We start from the raw sequence: 20,744 nt of genomic DNA on the forward strand, positions 1-20,744 counted from the left end.
ACAAAATCAGCAGTACGGGTAATATAAAATATGACAGAGTACAGAAGTGTGGGTGATAAATTTGTTTAATACCCGAAGAGTGGGTTACTCTAGGGCACATTAAGACTACGTATATAAAAAAGAAATACCTGGCATTGCAACACACCCAACGTATCGGAAAATAACCAAGTTGTTCATGCGTCTCTCAGTGTTATGGGTACTTGAGGCGGGTGTTATACGTGTGTGCTGGTGCAGATGAATCGGTGTTTTGTGATTTCACGCACAGATAAATATGTGCCAGTGTTAAATTTCATTTCACAGTGGTGGCAACCATGCAGTTCTTGTTGAGCCACTTCTACAAAGCACTTTGATTGTTCACTTGCTGCACACACACCATTCACTTGCTGCACACACACACATCATTCACTTGCTGCACACACACACATCATTCACTTGCTGCACACACACACATCATTCACTTGCTGCACACACACACATCATTCACTTGCTGCACAAATCATTCACTTGCTGCACACACACACATCATTCACTTGCTGCACACACACACACACCATTCACTTGCTGCACACATCATTCACTTGCTGCACACACACACATTCACTTGCTGCACACACACACACATCATTCACTTGCTGCACACACACACACACATTCACTTGCTGCACACACACATTCACTTGCTGCACACACACACATCATTCACTTGCTGCACAAACACATCATTCACTTGCTGCACATACACACATCATTCACTTGCTGCACACACACATTCACTTGCTGCACACACACCATTCACTTGCTGCATACACACACATTCACTTGCTGCACACACACATCATTCACTTGCTGCACACACACACATCATTCACTTGCTGCACACACACACACATCATTCACTTGCTGCACAAACACACATATTCACTCGCTGCACACACTCACATCATTCACTTGCTGCACACACACACCATTCACTTGCTGCACTCACATCATTCACTTGCTGGACACACACACACATCATTCACTTGTTGCACACGATTCATTCACTTGCTGCACACACACAAATCATTCACTTGCTGCACACACCATTCACTTGCTGCACACACACAACTCATTCACTTGCTGCACACACCATTCACTTGCTGCACACACACACATCATTCACTTGCTGCACACACACACACCATTCACTTGCTGCACACACCATTCACTTGCTGCACACACACACATCATTCACTTGCTGCACACACACACACCATTCACTTGCTGCACACACACATATTCACTCGCTGCACACACACACATCATTCACTAGCTGCACACACACACACACATCATTCACTTCTATAGGTTTTCCCTTTATATTCATATCGTTTTTTCTAAATTTTCTTGAAAGCATGTCGTATATGTAAATGCATGATATTTTTGTTTCTATTTTAGTTTTCCGCATGAAAATTAAAACTTTCTTAATTCTATATAGGGAACTTGTGTCAAATACATCAGATTAATGAAAATTGATAATGTGATCGAAATTATACTAAAACTATTAATACGTTTACAATGTAGTACAATAAATCAATTTAATTTTAATGCAGTAAATGCATTATGAAAATGTTATAACGTATACGTGCAGTGTATTTAACAAACTTTTGCCTATTGACAATGCAAATTTAATTTAAGAAAATAACAACATACTAAATTGTGGGCTGTAGATATCTGTTAGTGGGACACAACTGAAAGACATACCAATAAATATACACCTAGGACAGTTATTGAAGGATCACTGGGAACAAAGTGAGGAAATAGAGACCGGTGAAAAGCAGGTTGCAGTGCTTTTGGAAAATTCCACTCGATAATGAAAAGCAACATATCACAAGACTATATATATTTTTTTAAAGTACAGACACCTGTTGTGACAAATGGATCAGAAACGTGCACACTGAGAAAATGTAACTAAAGGTTCAAAAGTTTTCAAAGAAGTGTGAGCAGTGCATAGCCTGCAATTACAAAAATAAACAGAAGGAAAAACACGTGAAAGTAGAGTGAATGCACTTTAGAGGACATTGCATGTTGAACTTCTTTCGCACCGTACGCGTGCAATCGTGTTAATCGGGACTGCGGGCTAAGTACAACAAACTGAACACAAAAAGCAGTTCTGATTTTTTTTAAAATCTAGACTTATAAAGTGCATTGCTTCCAGTGGCTTCCTAATATCAGAAGGAAGAGCGTTCCAGACGGCCGCGGAAGCACATCTGAAAGGGTAATGCGGTGACCATCTTTGTTCGATGGCTATCCAAAAGCCGCCGCTGCGAGGATGACCGGAGTTCACATGATGGTTTATGCTCCTTGATGAGCTCGCAAAGATATTGTGGTTCGTTTGTGGCAAGCACTTTGTGTGTAATTAGTGCGACCTCATAATGTATTGGATTATATTGAGAAAGCACGTGGGCTTGGTGATGACGATGGCTGGTGGTCCAGTCTAATGGAGTGGCAGCCATAGGAGGGGTCTCACCTGAGAGGACTTCGACTGAGGAGATGGAGCGATGAAATTGCCTTGTGTGCAAATAGCTAAATGGATTGTTGCATAACAGGACGTGAGCAATGGCGGTGATGTCAACCAGCAGTGGATAGATCATGGCTCCTGCTGATAATGATTCGTGCAGTTTGCCTGTCCAAGTATAAAGCAGAAAGTTATGATTATATTTTTGGCACACAAGGTGTACAGTATGAGCATTGGCAATACTATATGCCATTGTTATGGGTGATGTTGCGCTCAAACTTAATCTAAGTAAAGAACAGATACGAGATCTGTGTCAGCATTTCCATGCATAGCTCCTCAAGGACACAATATATGTTTATATCTTAGAGCGGTGGTTGACAGATGGATTGGCTCATGAAACAGTCCATTATAGCACCATAAAGGTATACAAAAGTTTTATGGGGATAAATAAGAATGAATCTGAGTATTTAAAGGTCTTTGCAAATCTGCTTTATAAAATAATATCATCGAACAGCTAATCTTGCTTAATCTTGCTGCTAACGTCTCTTTTTTATTTCCCCCACAAACGTTTACTCACGCTAATATTGTTTTGTTCAGCCAGAGGATGTCTTCACATTACTGCAACTCATCTGAAAGTGCACGTTGTGTTGGCTCAGCTGTGGATTTAACCTCCTTCAAATCTGGTAACAATGGTCAAGCAAGCTGAGAAGGTTTGCTGAGAGGGAACGGATAAAGGGCCTTTCCTGAAGGGGGCAAAGATAACATTTGGGCTTCACTGTGTGTGCATTGCTGGCAGCAAGAAGTGGGATCAGCCCAAAAAAACGATGCCCCTTAAGCCAGTCCTGAAACAGACACTCGGCAGATCTTTTGATTCGCTCCAGTGTATTAAACGTAGACTCCTCAAAAGTTTGAATGTGATGGCAATGCTTGTACATAGTTCTAGTCATGCAATTTAAACTATTGGACCAAAAAATATATTTTTGTTGAATGGAATCCTGCTCTTTACTATTTGCATGAATTCTAAGTTATGTTATTGATTGCCTCAAAAGTAGTGGAGACAAGACGGCTGTCGTAAGAAGACAGACCTCTTAAAAAAAAGACCACACACATGTGTGTATGTCTTGGAGCAATGCCTAAGATATCAAACGTGATTTTAATTAACTTAAGGAGCGCACAATGTGCATACCATGTGTGCTATAAAGTTATGAAGTTTGGAGCCCTGTCCATTATACTCACTCCTAGTCGGTCCATATAATAATACTGTTAAGAATTATTTTTTTTAGAAATGGCAACAAATAATCAACATATCCTTAACTAAGATAACTTTTAATAAACTGGCCTGGTGGTGCAGTGGTCGAGTGTGCGCTTCGCAATTGGGAAATTGCAAAGTTCAAATCCTATTGGGGGTTGACTCAGGCACTCAGCCCTATATCCGTCTGGTCGAAAAATAAGTGTGACCTGGTGAGGAAGTAAAATAATACTAACCCCTGCCATATGAATGGGGAATTGTTTCAACTGGCTCAAAGCTGTAAATAGGAGATAAGCAACAACTTACACTCAATCGAGTGAGAAACCACCTTTATCTTTTGTGAAAAATGCTGGAACCCTGAACTGTCTTCAATCAGCAGCTGTAATTTCTGGCTGTTGTTGAATTTAGCTTTATTGAGGAGTACATTTACAACAATTGTGCCATGCATGTGGCATGTATTGATTTGGTAATGGTGATATTTCTTTAGTGTTCTAATTTACACACTATTGTAGACTGTAAATTATATTTTCCCACGAACAACGGTGAAATGTAGGTATTTTGTCATTGCAGTCTGTTCTCCTAGAACACGGTAGTTGCGTTCCTGAAGAACTCCGTGTTATGCAATAATTGCGTTATAACATAGGGTAAAGCACAGTCCGAGATAACACGTGAGATGCATATGCAGGCCGAACAAAGACTGAGGTGCGTGGGTAGCATCTAGAAGCATCCAGCAGCATCCCGCCTTGCATGATGTTATGCCGAGGCAGTTGTAGAGCCTTATATTCCTACTTGCATGACATAGTTCTGTTCATTCAATTGCGTCGTATTCAATTCACGTGCGCGTTATACAATAATGTGTTCCCCCAATTCATTCATCACGTTATATACAATTTTTGTTATGAAAACACGCATTATAGGAGAACGGACTGTACTTTTTGTTGCACGTTGTATTATGGGTGTTAATGTTGATATTTAGTGATTTACTTTAATTGCAGTAATGACCAGAACTTCCGCTTGGAGCATCATGTTGTCTCAATTGGCTCAGAGATTTGTTGTGGTTGCTTGCGAAGCAGCTAGGGACGTTTGCAACGGCCATCCGTTAGTCTGCGGCTCTGCAAAGTTTTTCGTTTATGCAAGGCATCCAAGTGATGACTCGCTTGCCAGAACCGCTGTGCTCACGAGCCGGGACATTCTGTCGTCTCAAAAAGAGATTCATGGGACCACCAAAGTGGCACTCGTCTCTGTGTTCAGGGGAGACGTCGAGTCTGCGCCGAATATTCCGCGGACCGCTTGTCTTGCAATTCTACGAATTCCGTGGTGCAACAAGGACACCCAGAAGAAGACTTAACATTTCCTGTCCGATGTTCTCACGGATAATTGAGCACGTAAAAATGCCTTTCCTTCCGTTAGATGCATGTGACTTAATTAAACTTTCATAATGTTTCAAAACACAACACATTTGTCAATAACATTGCACGAAAAGGGAATATATATTTGGTGACATTTAGGGACGAGAGATTACGTGCAAACTGAATATTGCCTGAAATGTCACCTATTATATATTTTCCTTTTGCTGTTGTGTCGTTGATGAATGTGCTTGGTTTGGTGCTTGTGCACAAATGCAGTGTCTCGATTTGTTTTGCATGTTGTTTGTGCCTCATTGGAATGAAGATGATGGGTGTAAACTAAGAGCATGTAAATAAGAGATAAAGCCCTTTTAAAAATCGAAGATGGAGCATATGAAATGTTTGCACTAGTGCATCACTAGATTTTTTGTTTCTTGGACCGTGGGGTTTAAAAATTGACAATAAACATATCACTCTTTGGTTCTTTCGGTAAAGTCACGTGTAGACAGAAAATGAATTAAATAATAGAGTACGACGTTTCGATTGCAACACAAGCAATCGTCACCCTCTGTGTGTCTATATTGTCTGTCTCTCTCTCTGTGTGTCTCTGTGTTGTCTCTCTCTCTCTCTGCTTGTGTGTATGTCTGTGTGTCTCCGTGTCTGTGTTTGGTCTCTCTCTCAAATTTGGCAATCTTTGGAAGAACGTTAATCAGCCAGGTAAGGTGCTGGCTGTTGTGTTAGCCGACTCTCTGTGTTGGATTGCATTGTATTTCTAAGTTCACTAGCTTGGTTTTCTACCCGATGACGATTGCTTGTGTTGCAATCGAAACGTCGCATTCTATTATTTAATTCATTTTCTTTCTACACGTGACTTTACCGAAAGAACCAAAGAGTAATTCCTGCAGTCACGAAAGCTTCAAATCAAGTTTCATAAACATATCTTCAAGGAAGCAGCCGGTGCAGGAGCCACACGTGCTGCAGACACCTATCACAATATTCCCTGGGGTTTCTCATTGTTCGTTAACAAAAAACTAATTAATTGTTTTTTTTTTATATAAGTTGGACAAGTAAAAAAATGTAGGCATCGTTCCAAAATCTTGTCCTACTTGTGGACACAATAAAAGATGTAAACATGTATATTTATGACATAAGTGCATTTTGGATGCAGTTCTTGTATTTTAATTAGAAATGTGCCACGCTTGTCGAATTCCGTCCAGTTGTGATTTAAAGATACTGCAATACGCGCACGAACAGTAACTGTTCAATTTAGAAAAATGGCATGTCATTTATTTTATTCAAACCAAAACGGGGCAATTTTGATTAAAATAAATTCATTTCTACTCTGACTTCTCAACACAAACTCGAGTACCTGCAAAATGTTGCCTTGGTCTCTCTATTCCAGCCACAATTTCCACGTCTACAGATTTAAGTGTATAACAAGAACTTTTATTTTTTTATTTGAAGCTTTCGTGACTGCAATAATTCATATTCTTAGCTCTTTCGGTAAAGTCACGTTGAAGGGAAACAATAAAATAATAAAATATATAAAACAATAAAAATTCACACGACGTTTCGACCATAACACAAACGGTCGTCATCAGGTGTGAAAACCAACGGCAAGAAACATTTGAGAATTGTTATTGTTTTATATATATTTTATTATTTTATTGTTTCCCTTCAACGTGACTTTACCGAAAGAACCAAGAATATATCTCTCCCCATTTATCTAACTTTTATTGTTTGTGGATCGCATTTGTGGCTCGTTTTAAAAGGTAAAATCAAGAACACGTAAACTGTATAATCTGTAATGGTTTAGATCGATGGATTTTCAAAGCAAAATTGTCCTTCAACTCTTTTGGCATCGTGGCATAACCTTTTTTTCCAATTGCATTTCAAAATCAAAATTACATGTTTTCAAGGTTGCCCCAATTACAGTAATCAGTGCTGGAGGATTCAGCATGACACTGGAGAAGTACAATTAAAGAAGAGGTTAGATATCACACGCGTTAATTATTGAGGAATAATACATTCCAAAATATAATATATATATCCCTATGGTTAAATATTACATTCCGCATTGTACATACTTATAACGTACATTATTCGCAAACATAAATCACGTGGTCAGCGTTAAAATATACAATGAGCAAAGTTGTACGAAATTAATTGAAAAATAAAAAAAAATCATGTCCATGACAGACGCAAATCACGATTTCATACCATGCCTCCACTCTGTTTTACACCACTGATAAGAACAAAAGAGTTATTGTACATTCGTGTTTGGTCATATAACGTCAGACTATTCAGACAAAGATCCCCCATATAGCCTTAACAGACTGCTGGGGGAAATGCTATTCGTGAGTACCTTTGAAGGCCGGAATGGTACACGAGGAGGTGGGTGGCCAGCACCTCACCAAGGCCGCTTTTGTCTCCCCAGTGGTGATGTTTACACACCACACCATGTACTCATTCGAGGCTCAGTCGATCTAGGGTAGGCCAAGGTTCGGTTGAGATATTTCTCACTGGTGTTGGCCATGAGCGGGAATCGAACCCGGGTCGTAGGGTTCGTAGCGCAGCGCGCTAACCGCTAAACCACCGTTCCCCGTCAGAATATACACACACACACATTCTGGCATTGAGCTAGGCGACGAAAAATGTTTTTTTTCCCCATCATTCTTCTGCTTGACTAAATGTTTACTTCATTAACGTTGTGTTCAATGTGCATTTGTAACACGTTAACCAAACAAACAAATCCTTGACTGTCTATAAACTATGTCAGGCTACATCACGTGTAGTGTATGGCTATTTTGATTGGACTGTGATGCAAGATGGACAATGGGTCCATTGTTACAGAGGTCAAAGAGGTTTCTGTTGTTATGACACATTCTAGCAGATGCATTATTTTCAACAACTCATTAAAATAGGATTTATCTGTCATGTAGTGTACTCTAAGCGGACATGAGACACGCATTGATTGAAATATTATGGTATACCTTAATGCTTATCTTTGCTCACCATGATTTGTATTTACTTTTTATCGTGAAGTGGGATTATTTACTGCAAATTAGTAATTAATAATTTGACCTTTAAACATGCCACAAGTGAGGAATTGTGTTCATACAGATAAAGTGATCATGGCTTTAAAAGGTTGCAATTATCGATGATTTAATTAACATTTTGATGGGATTGTATATGATCACTTTACCCTAATTTCATCCCAATTGTGATAACGGTGTCATATTGTGAGACGAAGTATCCTTTCGGATCTCTCCAGGTTAGTTAAATTCTTTGTTGGAGATTTACCCGCGGAAGTGGCTATCACAGAGCTACCTATGAGATTCCTCCAAGCGAATTCTGGTCCACACACAGCATAGGGCAGCACTTCTCACTCGCTTTGCATATGGTAGTTGAACCAATATTTTAATTTCGCAGTGTGTGTTTAAAGGTACACAATCAGCTCCATTGATACGATGTATTTTTTTATTCATCGTGGAAACAACGTGTACTTTGTGGCATTGCTTGGCCTGAATGTACATCAAAGTTAGAGCAGGAATGGCATCATTGGCACGTGTAACCATACTTGCACACCTGGTAATGTGACCAATGTACACAGACAGGTACAACACAGAATGTATTATTGTAACATCATCTCATCCTCTTAAAAGATGACATGTCAGTCAAAATGTAGACTTTAGAATTATTTGCTGTAAATTAATTATATATTGGGAGCGGTGGCGTAGTAGTAAGTGCACTTTGTGCTTTGTACCTAATTCCTCGCCATGGATAAAATCAGTGGTGAGTGATATTTGAACCAGTCCTGACGCCCTATTTCACCAATCTGCATTGCCCACTGTGGTGAAGTATGGTCAAACATGAATGGAAGGTGTTGGGAGGTCTTCATCTAGCGGTGGATTGACAAAGGGCTGCAAATTATCATTCTGAGAGTTCGAATCCCTTTTTGTAATTGATTAAATGATGCATCCTCATAGCCATCGTTGGCTAAACCACTCATTGTCTATGCAGTTACAGTATTTATAATACAATTAAAATGGACCTTGTGATTTTAATATTTAAATTGGATTTCAATAGTAACTTCTGCTTTCAGATTACTATTTTCCTGTCATCAACGAAATCAGTAGAAGTTAAATTTTAACCGCATGTAGTTACTGACTGACTCTCTACAGACAACTGTATGCCCACCGTTTCTAGACATGTGGCCCCTTTTAGGTTCTACACACATCCAAATTGGACTGTGTTGTATTTCGAAATAATTTCTAAAACTGCAACCCTGAAATTGTAGATTTTTCGGAAAGCGCTTTGGTCCGTCTTGAGATAAATTTAACTGCAGTTAAATTTTTTCGTGAATTGCAAATGCTGCTTGTCGGCTACCACACCGCAATAAACGTCCCTGAGTTTGCACATTTTGACAGTTTAAAGTTCTTTTATACGACTGCTATTTGCGGTCATGCAACTGATCTTCGGATTTGTAATCAGTGAGGTAGACTGCAAACGTAATAAAAACTCAAAATGTAACCACGATATTAATCGTAGCATGGCGCCCTAATATCTCATTATCAATCGCCACTGCTTTTTAGAGACTATGGCGAAAGCCAACCCTAATTTTTTTAAAAAATATTTACGATTCATCATACCGCATTTCACTCCGTGCTCAAACAATAATAAAATGCTTCAAAGTCCACAAAGTGTTTTCGACAACAATGTCAACCTTTCTTGACCGTAACAAAGAGAGGGGACATGAAATGGTGCTGGCAAAGAGCTCTTCCTGATGTAACCTAATTTTTAAAAGCATTGACAAAGTCTCACAATTTCTTGCATCTGATATTCCGATATTGCAAACATTCAAAAACATCATAACTGTATTTCAAACTTCTTCATGCAGAACAACACTTGATTTAAATAGCCTTACTATACAGGGGATGCGTGTGAAATGAAAGGGGAACTTTTGACTAAGTGTGTGAAATACCTATGCACGTATGTATTAGACACATTTTTTTTGTCAATTGTCTTTAATTTCATCCCTTCAGAGCATATTGTTTCCATGTACATTTGTTTTCTATTGAAATGTAAATGATGATGGTTTGTCCTGCATTGATAAATATTTAGTTTTGGTTCATAATAAACATAAACTATGTATGGACACAAGAAATGTGAATTTTAGAACACTGATATAATCGTACATTAATGCAAAATTAAGTCATCATGTACATGTTGAACTTCTTTCGAACCATATGCAGACAACCGTGCATGGCCAGGGATCGAACTTGGATAGCCAGGTTCTTAGCACAGCGTCAATCGCAACACAAATGTTCCCCCATGTAATTAATCCTCATATCACCAGCAATGTCAATCCACTGCTCGATGAACACTTCCCCAAAGCTGCCACTATCACTCACACAAATCCTGTCATGTAATACCGATGTCATCAGTAACCAGTTTAACAATTGAGTGTACAATTGAACTGACATCTTCGTGATGTGGTATTCTCGTCCAATTGTCATGCATCTGTGTGAAATCAGTGCACTACCTCTGGTTTTATTACATACATGAAGGTGCTTTCTGTTACATTGATTTTGAGCAAAAATGTATGGCTTTGTGTATCAGATGACAGAAGATATAAAATATCAGTTATGAAATTTTGAATGTCCCCAGTGCCAAGTCTCTCCATTAAAATCCTGTGTGTAAGCAGTGACAAATATGCTTGGAAAATACCATAAATGTAGGGTACACTATTTACAACTATTTTGTTCACATATATAACCACAGTACATGTTTATAACAATGTTTTGTTACCATGGCTAGAGTGCAACATCCGCAAATAATAATATTGTGCATTGTAGATTTAATATAAAGTGGCTTTGTGCCAAAATGTATTGTTCTGCAAATTGTCACAAAATATATGTGATGCAGGCTGCACAAGGGATGCTTCAGTGGCCTTTTTTCTGCCCACATCGCAACATGTCATGGCTAGGCATGAAAACTGGGGCAAAAATTCCATGAGAGTGGATAGAATCAGGTCATTGCTCACAAATATTTTACGATAGTGTCGTGAAGCTGATGAAAAATGTACCCTGGTTGTAGAAATGTCACATATATACACACACACACATACTGTACTGCTCTGTACTATAAAATCTAGCACAGCAAATATTGGCGAATGTTGTGACTCTAGACCAGCTGAGATTTCACATAAAATTTGAATGAAATGGGTGTACTGCAAGCTTAGCCGTATAAGGCACAGTAGACTTGGTCCCATGTGATGTGTTAAAACGAATGGCACCAAATTGTTATGCCCAATGACAGTGCATAAATGAGAAACATTAAAACGTCTCAAATGCAAGTGTATGATGGTATAGACTTTTATTTAGAATACTAATTACATATTTGCTAGCTCAGTTGTTATAGAGAAAGAAGATGTATGCTCTGGGCCCATGGAATGTGTGGTAAGGGAAATGAATATGTGAATGAAATGTTAATATATTGAATGAAAAATCTTTCTAAGATCAGTTATTGGGAAGAAAGGCGTCTTCGAGTTGTTGAAGATAAGGTGAATTAAACATATTTTTACAATCGTTTTTTATTTCACTCACATCCCATAACATATTTTTCGAATACACATTGATCATGTCTCTGAGTTCCGCAAACTGTGCATGTTTGCATGTATTTATTGAAATTTCCATATATGGTTTTGCTTCATTTCACAATTCAGTGATTTGAAATGGTAACCTCATCTGCTGGACATTCCCAATGCTATCATTTCTTTTTCACAGATGCAATCAATTGGCCCTAGTACACTTGCTGAGAATAACTAGTTTTGTAGCAATAAATCAGGGACTTGATGTAACAACTAATTCATTACGAATTTGGATTAATTGAAGCAGGATATGGAGCCTCTTGTGACTACGTTCCAACACCATAATAATCTCGCAACCTCCGATTAGCGTGGTTGGCTACGTACGGTGCGAGACAAGTGCCGCGTGCATACAACGTACAAGCACAAGCTATTGTTCGTAATCAAGTAGTTCCGATTGGCGAGAGGACACAAGGGGTGTGTCTGGCAATTTCATCCACCCATCCATGCCCCACCCATCCTTCCCGTGAACCCTGCATTATCTTTGGGTACGTCGGAGCTCACGCGTGCAAGTGCTGCCATTGGGTGAAGGCGGTGGTCACGTGAGTTGCAGCAATCTCTTGTGCAGTAGGTCTGCGTGTGTCTCAGGGTAGTTTGACCCAGAAACCATTTAAACGTTCAAAACCAGATCAACTGTGCACAGCGTGGCTAAACGCCTCTTTTGGGATGGACTGATCTGTAAAGTGTTTTAATGCAACAATTAAGGTTGGTTATATTTCATGTTTGCTTTATAATTGTCTTCCTTTAACAAAAAAAATGTGTTGTTTTTATCAAAAGAGTCATTTGAAAATGTAAATTCCACATTGGTGTAAGAGATAGCAGAAAATGGACAATAACATTCATGTAACAATATACCCTAATTAGATATTGAAAATACTTTTTAAAATGTAAATTTGGATAATAAGCAGCAAATTAATTATTTGCAAATGAGAAAACATGTGTTCAGTAATCCAATTCCACTTGGCTAATCGTGGGCTCACTCCTTAGCATCGTATGTATGTTGAACTTCGTTTGCACCGTACGTAGCCAACTGTGCTAATCGGAGGTGCGATTAATAAATGATTGCTGGTTTCACAATAAGGGCTGATTTCTGGAGTTTGGAATGCAGTGATGGTTCTAGTCGATTAAGGTGATCGATTTATGTTAGTCCATTACCGTATATCAAACTGCAGACACATTAAATTGGATAACGGGAGGGTGATACTTTCTGGTCAATTATTGCCTTTACTGCTCATAGAGCTTCACATGAATGTTAATTTCCCATTTTCTATAATCGCCGTACAAACAGCCTGGAACAGTATCTCGAAGACAAAGAAGTCCAAGATGCTTGAGTATTTAGTTGAGGGATGTATGTTTTGTACATTCAACCTGCGGCAATTACGGGACATTCAAAGTGGTCCGTTTTTAGAGACCTTTAATTCGCCGTTTAAAAAAAAATCACAACGTGTATACTCATAAAAAATAAATAGTGTGCCGCATAAAAAGAATGCCGTTTCTTTAAAACTCTTCATTAACGATTAATGTCATTGCCTACCTTATCACTCCACTATTGCGTGTTTTGGAAGCGCGCGTGGATATGCCTCGTGGTCCACTGACTTAAAATGTGTATTGAACCAATGTGGCAGAGATGTGCAATATTTGGCATCTACGGGATAGTCCAAGGTGCCCTGATTTACGATCGCTGGTTCTTTGCTTTGCGTGGAGTGACTTGCTGCCCATTCATACCTCGAGCAAGGAAGTTTCAGTTTCTCCTTGCGTAGGGATATTACCGCAGTCACTTAGGGTTACATTTTAACAAGTTGGTGAAAAAAGCTTTCCCCCAAAGAGACGGGTGGTGGGGGGATACTGAAGGTAACAACACAGCACACTCCTTCGAATTGAGCACTCTCGTATGTGTGTGTCATTGACGTCCTTGTAAGTATTACGGCTCAGTGACGAGGCTTCCCACAGCTGTCCCACGCATGTTGGGTCGAACACGTGGAAACTTGGCCGGGAGGGTAACGGCTTCCCACGCGTTTTACGTGCCTCCCGCCCCGCAAGGAGTGGGTGGGCATGCTGTTCCATTTGGCACTGTCGCTGTCTTGTCAGCACCTAGTTCGACGCGAATTAGTCATAAGCAACTGCAGCGGTAACATCAGATTGTGAATCATTGACTTGACACTGCTGGTTAAGTTTAAAGTGACTTAGTTGCGGCCGAGACGGTGTGCCAGCATATTCGTCTTTTTGAATGCTGCACAATTTGTGAGCACGCCGTGTTTCATCTGTGAGTGATCCGTGTGAGCTCTGCGCCATGAAAGATGACAAAAAGTAACATTTCAGTGTCGAGATGTTAATTACCTCGCCTGGTATGCAATAGGTCGTGGGTTTGATCCCGACCCTGACGCCTGTATATTTTGAGTTTGCATGTTCTCACCGTGGTCCACAACCAGAATTCTGGAAAAATTGCCCGATGATGCTGGATGTAATTACCACAAAGTGTAAATTTCGTTGATTTACTCTCCAACACACGGGTGGGCTGAAGTCGTAACTAACTGGCACGTTTTGTTTACGTGACAAACCTTACTGTCGGGTGGTGGCGGGTTAACGACACATTTATACTTACCCCAAAAAAAAGCATCATGAATAATTTTGGTCGCGAAAGCCTACGTGTCAAAATGGAAATGCCGGTTAAGTTGGCCGTTGGCTGAAGTTTTAGGGAGAAATCAGGCCGACTCGAGTTGCCTGTGGGAAATTAAGTGTAAAGGCTGAGTTTGAGGCAGTCATTTCCTCCTGCCCATGTGTGATTTGCTCCCTCCCCTGCAGCTCACCTACCCCACAGCATTAACCCTTCCACCCTCCCCCCATGCTTTGCCAAAGTGAGCACATGTTTTGCAAACACAGACCGCTGAGGTTGTGCTCCTTGCATGGGTGAATGCTATTGTAAGCAGTCAACCTTGAATGCCTAATGGTGCTGTTTCTTGCATGAGTTACAACTTGTAATTTATGTTTAACAGACCATGTTAAACAAAACAATCATATACAATGTAGTTCTGGTTTAAATTTCTTCGTGCTGTTTGCGCACTACTGTATAATTAGTATGGCCGAGGGATTATTTATTTAACCTCACAAGTGGGTTTGCGGGACAGACAGTGACCACGTTGTTCTCTTCTCTGGATTGTGAGTGTGATGGTTTAATACCTCTTGGGATTCATTCTGGAGAAACTAGAAAATAAGCTGTTGCCTCCTGGCAACTTTTGCAAAGCACAATCTAGTTTTGTAAACTTGAATTTTGGAGGTCAATCAATAATCTAGGTTGAATATCTAAATAATGCAAGGCGTCAATCATGGTCAAACTACAGCCCTGAAAATCCTAGCTCACTCCACTGCTGGTCACTAGACAGAGCTCTCGAGAGCCCCTTGATCGGGTATTTAGCCTACTTTTCTATGCTGTCCAGACGTCTTGGAAGAGGTGGGTGTGCTCACACTTTACCTCTTTTCATATCCTATCGATCAAAAGATAGCCGTCCCTTGGTGTGGACCAATCAGTTTCAAGGACAATGCATATATTATCATAGTATATTTTTTGTTTGCATTTTGACTGCAGATATTGTGGTTAATGCAGACATGAAGGTTTCGGTTTTGTTGCCAGAAAAAAGGGGAAAAACCCTATTATTAAACCTTGCGGATTGTTTGAATTGCCCCACCGGGTGATCAAATCAATCCAGGGACCTGCGGTGTGCTAACCATTACGCCACGGCAGGATACCAACTCATGGCTATACGGCACAAAACCTGGTGGTCTCATAATGGATCGAATAGTGGCCATCTGCCAAGAGGTTATTTCTAAAAATGCGTAGGTTCATCAGACAAGATATTTTCATCTGCTGTAATCATCTTTAATGTGCCGTCTGTCAGAGACTTAGAACTATTTTAAGCCAGGTGAAATTAATGAATGCAGCCAAGGAATTTTAATAATAATGCTGGTGCTGGTAAATTGTAAATCTGTGTGCTCTCAAAATAACTGCAACTGCCCCCCACCCATACATGAGGTGGTACAACATGTTCTGTAAACACATTTGGGAGCATACAATTGGCACATTGTACACAGAATCGCAGCTACATAGCTTCATAGCCATAAAGGCCATATTACATAGGGTTGCGCATTAGTTGCATCATGTGCCGCCTGTGCATAGCCTAGAGTAACAGCGAGCAGTTACTGGTTATGTGCGGCTTCACATTGCCAACACTTTGATTCTAGACTCTTTTCAGGCTTAAATTAAGTTCACATGACTTATCAGCCAATTGACACACGTGGTGATGACTCGACATTGTCAACTCGAAACAATATGAAATGACAGAATAATTTGGGAGAAATACAGTGTTAATAAAGCATCATCATTCAATATTCATCATCAAACATGATAGATCCACTGCTGGATGAAGGCCTCCCCAAGTACTGGTCCTCAGACCACCTTGAATTAAGGATACACCCTGCGTGGACATTCCTGGTTCAGGAGGACCTGCAGTAGCAGGTCCAGACTTCAGGCATTTTCAGTTGACTACGTAGATGTTTAAAGGGTAAGGTTTACCAACCGGGGGTTTTATAAGTAGGGCCTCCTGCTGAAATCAAGGATAGCATCCACATACAAGGTCTATGCTAGCCATTTGAGGTCTTTCTGCTGTCAGTGCATCAGGATGGGACACGATCATTTGTCATGCGGGTTACCAGCTATCGCTCACCTGCAGGAAGAGTTTGAAGGTGGTGTCTCCTTTTCATTTGCAGTCGGAGCTGCATTGTGTCCGGCTTTATTTGTGTCGGATACAGCAAGAACTCTAAAGTTATCTCTCCAGACAGTGGGCTGGTGAGGATCTCAGCGGCTGTTTGTTTTGTACAGGAACGCTGTCCCGGTGAATGCCTCCTCAAATCTCCGGATATTGGACTGGCTGAGAGAACGCATCCGACATTGCTACGAGTTAGTCGAGAAAGTTTCCCTTAAAGGTTTAAGGGCCCGTTTCCCCTTGAGTGGTGGCAACATTGTGGACTCAGGGCCTCCCGCAAACATCCTAGCGGAGGTCAACTGCAGAGCAGCGACTTGGAAGATTGCGGCGCACGTTTGCTGGACACTACAGACTGGACACCTTGGCCTGCTTAGGTGGGCGGTTATATCGGCAGTCGTTTAAGGAGTGGCCTGTCCCTCCTACAGTTTACCAGATTTTGGTATTTTTCTACCCGTTAAGACTAACTAGTAACAAGTGGACAGCAGTGTAGACTGAAAAAAACATGAATTTTTCTATTTATTAAGTGCAAACCCTTATTTATGAATATTTGGGAGAAAATCAAACCAGCTGGAGAAAACTGACGCATGCAAGGGGCAACACTGTCCGATACGGATGGGGCAGACGTCGATTAGTCCACACTTGCTGTACCATCTTCTGGCTTGCCAGGATATGGCAATTCGACACTCACAGGAAGGGGGTTTCACAACCTTTGTGTGATCCGCCAACCCTGTATCACCGTCCTGGAATGTAACATTTTCCATTTTTTGAAGGATTCAAATGAGAGAGTAGTTTTGAACGGTCTAGTTAAATGCCTTTGTTATGAAAGCGATACATTGACATATAAATGTCCAAAAAACACCAGAAAGCTTGAGCAACTTTCATCAGCACATAACAGAAGCGTTCAAAATGATCACGCAGTCGAGATGTTTGTAAAATAACCGTGACCCTCTCAGATGTCGATGCAATGTGGGGGTCACCAACGCCACGTCGGAAGCGTAGAGGTTTAGAGCAATGAGACTTGTACGAGAACACCACTCGTGTGACTGTAGTTTGATTGACGTAGCTCAAACTGCTGTCTTAATTGTAATTCTTTAATAGTGCGTGATGGGGTGGAGCAGTAGGCACAGTGGTTAGCGCTACTGCACCGTGACGACGCAGCAACTTTAGTTTTAGATTCCTGGCCAAGGGCAACATGAGTGACGAGTTCTGAGAATCGATCCTGGGCTTGCCCACTTTACCAACCCACACTGACCATTTCGGTGAAGTATGGTGCGGTGAAGTATTTTTCCAGCAGTGGATTGACGAAGGACTTTACAAGAATGCACGCTACCTTTCATCGGCACCCTGTATACGGCACTAAAGCTCACACTACAGCCCGTGAGTTCGCGTCAGAATGGCGTGCTGGCGGCGTTAACTGAAATGATAGGTGGTGGTGCGACGGGGGGGGGGGTCAGAGGGAAATTGCAGTGGCTGCAAAGCTGCCTGCGATATTATAGCTGCAAAGCAGCTTCTGTGCAGCCTGGCTTAAGAAGGCCCTCATACACGGTCAGTTTACTTTGTGTCCCAGTGCACAGTTCAATAATGATTTCCTTCACTCGGGTTTCTTGACCTTTTCCCCATCACGACTCGCTGGAATGGCTTTGGTCACAACTAGCGAGATGAAACAGCTGTTTCAAGAACCCCATGCAGGGTTTTAACATTGAGGTGCATCTGTTTCAGTAAAAAAAATTATGTAAATTGCTTTTTTAGCGCACGTAATATCAATGCATACATTGTACTGCGTATGAATTGCTAATTCCTCTGACCTCCCCAGGGTAGGTAACATGTATGATCAGTTACGCATGCACGTGTGTGTTCTCATGGGAAAGGTGGCGTAATGGTAAGCACACTGCCCTATGCTCTCAGTGACATGGGATTTATTCCTAGCCAATTATAACATCAGTGGAATTGGGTTGTGAATTGGCTGTTGCTTTCTCCTAGATCAACCTGACCTCAAATGAATGTCTTATATATGATTTGGTTAACAACAGCACTCAGATGAGAAGGTTGGCCAGTTATGATATTGGCACCCATACTCCTTGGTGTGCTTTACGAGCATTGATACAATTAAAATTTAAGGTAAATATACAGCCCTTGTCTAAATCCACTTCTGGATGAAGACCCCCCCCCCCCCCCCATGTCGTGCTGTTTGACCACATACTTCATCACACCATGCGGTGCAGCTTGGTGAAAGGTGGGGGAGTGGCCAGGACCGGTTGAGATATAATTCGCCACTGATGTTAGCCGTGACCAAGAATGGAACTCGGGTTGCTCGTTGCATAACGCAGTGCGCTAACCACTGCATCACTGCTCGACTCCCAGCAGGCTGAATAGGTACGAACAGTGCTTTGCACTCGTTACATTTTAACATATGAATTGGATATATGATTAGTAACTGTATTACGTAAAAATACGAAATTGGTTATTCATGCGTTTCTAAGGTATTGGTGCATGCCAAAGGTTCAGAGTTCAAATGCGATTTAGGGGGTGAACTCAGTCCTTCACCTCGAGTGTCGATAGAATCAGCATCACTTTGTGGCCAAGTCAACAGTGGTTGTCGAATAGGAAATACTAACCCCTGCCATAGGAATGTGGAATTTCCACTACTGGCTCAGGGCTGTAAGGAGGAGATGAGTGTCGCCTCGGGCTCAGTTGAGCTGGAAGCCTCTCTTGTCTTTCAAAGAACAACGGATATGCTTAGCCTGTGCTTAACACAGCTGCCAAGTTCATATTCCATATGCTGTATTTTCTTATACAATGCATTCCAATGGCACTTATCTGTAGATTAGTTGCATTTCTGCTCGTGGCAGATTTGAAGAGAAGCTACATGAAGAGCACAAAGTCCCCTCCCGGAAAAGGTTGTGTAAATAAATAAAGACAAGTAATAGTATACCATGGAAACAAAGACAGTTAACCCTTTCAAGATTTATATTTAAAAAAAAATTAATGAACCATAATTGAAAGGAATAAAAAAACTCACCAAACACACACATGCCTCATCTGTCATTTCATGGAAGATTTTGGGGAAGCTTTAAATCTTTCAGCAGAAGTCTGAAAAATAGAATCGCACATTTCACATGTGGAATAACTGGTCTTGTAACCCAAAAGGAAAACAAATAGTGCTCATAGTTACAGCCGTGTAATTGAAATAACCCTCTAAAGTGCAAGGGAACTGCTTAAGAGAATTGGTTCGTCTCTCTCTCTCTCTCTGTCCACTTTAACATTGCACTTTCATGTCTAATCGTTTATTTTTGTAATAATTCAGTAAAAAAAAATCTTCGTTAAATTATGATTGTTAAATAAAATTGCGGTATTGTACAGAACAATTCAGGAATGGTCTTGCTCAAATATGATGTTGAATCTAATTGTGCACATAGATATGAGAATAAGGTGTATTGTTATCATTGACAATTGCATGTTTTTGCTTACAAATGCTGATATGGTAATTAAATGTATGCATTGGATACAAAAGAAATCTGCTACAATTTTTGCATGTGGTACATGGCACCACGATGAAATCAGAACGAATTATTAAAAGTTCAAACAGCAACTCTGGTTTCATTCGACCTTTTATCGGCGTCAATTTAAAAAAAAAAACATATTTTGGCTCTGCCACACGTTCTTTTGTTTCAGTTGCATTCAACTGTAAATACGTTACACTCATCCAAGAATGTTTTTCCTTAAAATGTCGAAATATTGTTCCTAGAATTTTGCAAATGATATTTGACATATTTGAATTATTAACACACCGCACAATGGCTGAATAGAAAAAAAAGGCCAAAACATGAAATTCAAGTAAGGACAGAAGCAGTAGTGTTTTGCAAACCCACTGTGTATCTGGAGGGTGTTAGTGGCTATCAAATGGCCACCCGGGCCTGGATCCCAGCCCACAGTTGTTGCATGACACTCGTGTCTGATGTCGCTGTCGTCATATAAATGCTCTCGTTTATATTGCCCGTTGCCCGGGAAATGGGGCCCGCGATGCTTTTTTTTTTGCATTTGCATGCCACGCCGCGCCGCCCACTCTGGCCGCGGTGGCGAGCGGCCTGCTGTCTTTGTCACCTTGGGCTTGGCACGCGGGTTGTTCGGTGTGAGGCACGGTCACGCGTCCCAGGGGCGTGTAAGCACAATGCGGCCGTTTGTGCTCTGCTCGAAGGTAAAAAAAAAACCACCCCACCCCCCCCCCCTGCAAAATGCAAGCGGTGCT

The 20,744-nt window shown here is 40.8% G+C and overlaps 1 protein-coding gene across 3 annotated transcripts in view; it reads left to right on the plus strand.

The window, feature by feature from the left end:
- LOC116938549 (growth factor receptor-bound protein 14-like) overlaps positions 1–20,744 on the plus strand; it is a 142,527-nt gene that overhangs the window by 57,496 nt on the left and 64,287 nt on the right. The window contains exon 1 of one of the 3 annotated variants that reach the window (XM_032945772.2): positions 14,719–20,693. The exons of 1 other annotated variant lie outside the window; for it this stretch is intronic. In XM_032945772.2, coding sequence (XP_032801663.2) covers positions 20,474–20,693 — 220 coding nt within the window. In that variant the 5' untranslated portion in view covers positions 14,719–20,473. Of the gene's footprint in view, positions 1–14,718; positions 20,694–20,744 lie in introns of those variants that run through there. One more of the 3 variants, XM_032945774.2, reaches the window with a different exon arrangement.

The sequence above is a fragment of the Petromyzon marinus genome, chromosome 4 (genome assembly GCF_048934315.1).
Source record: "Petromyzon marinus isolate PM22_M1 ecotype Great Lakes invasive population chromosome 4, UKy_Petmar_22M1.pri1.0, whole genome shotgun sequence".
Taxonomy (NCBI): domain Eukaryota; kingdom Metazoa; phylum Chordata; class Hyperoartia; order Petromyzontiformes; family Petromyzontidae; genus Petromyzon; species Petromyzon marinus.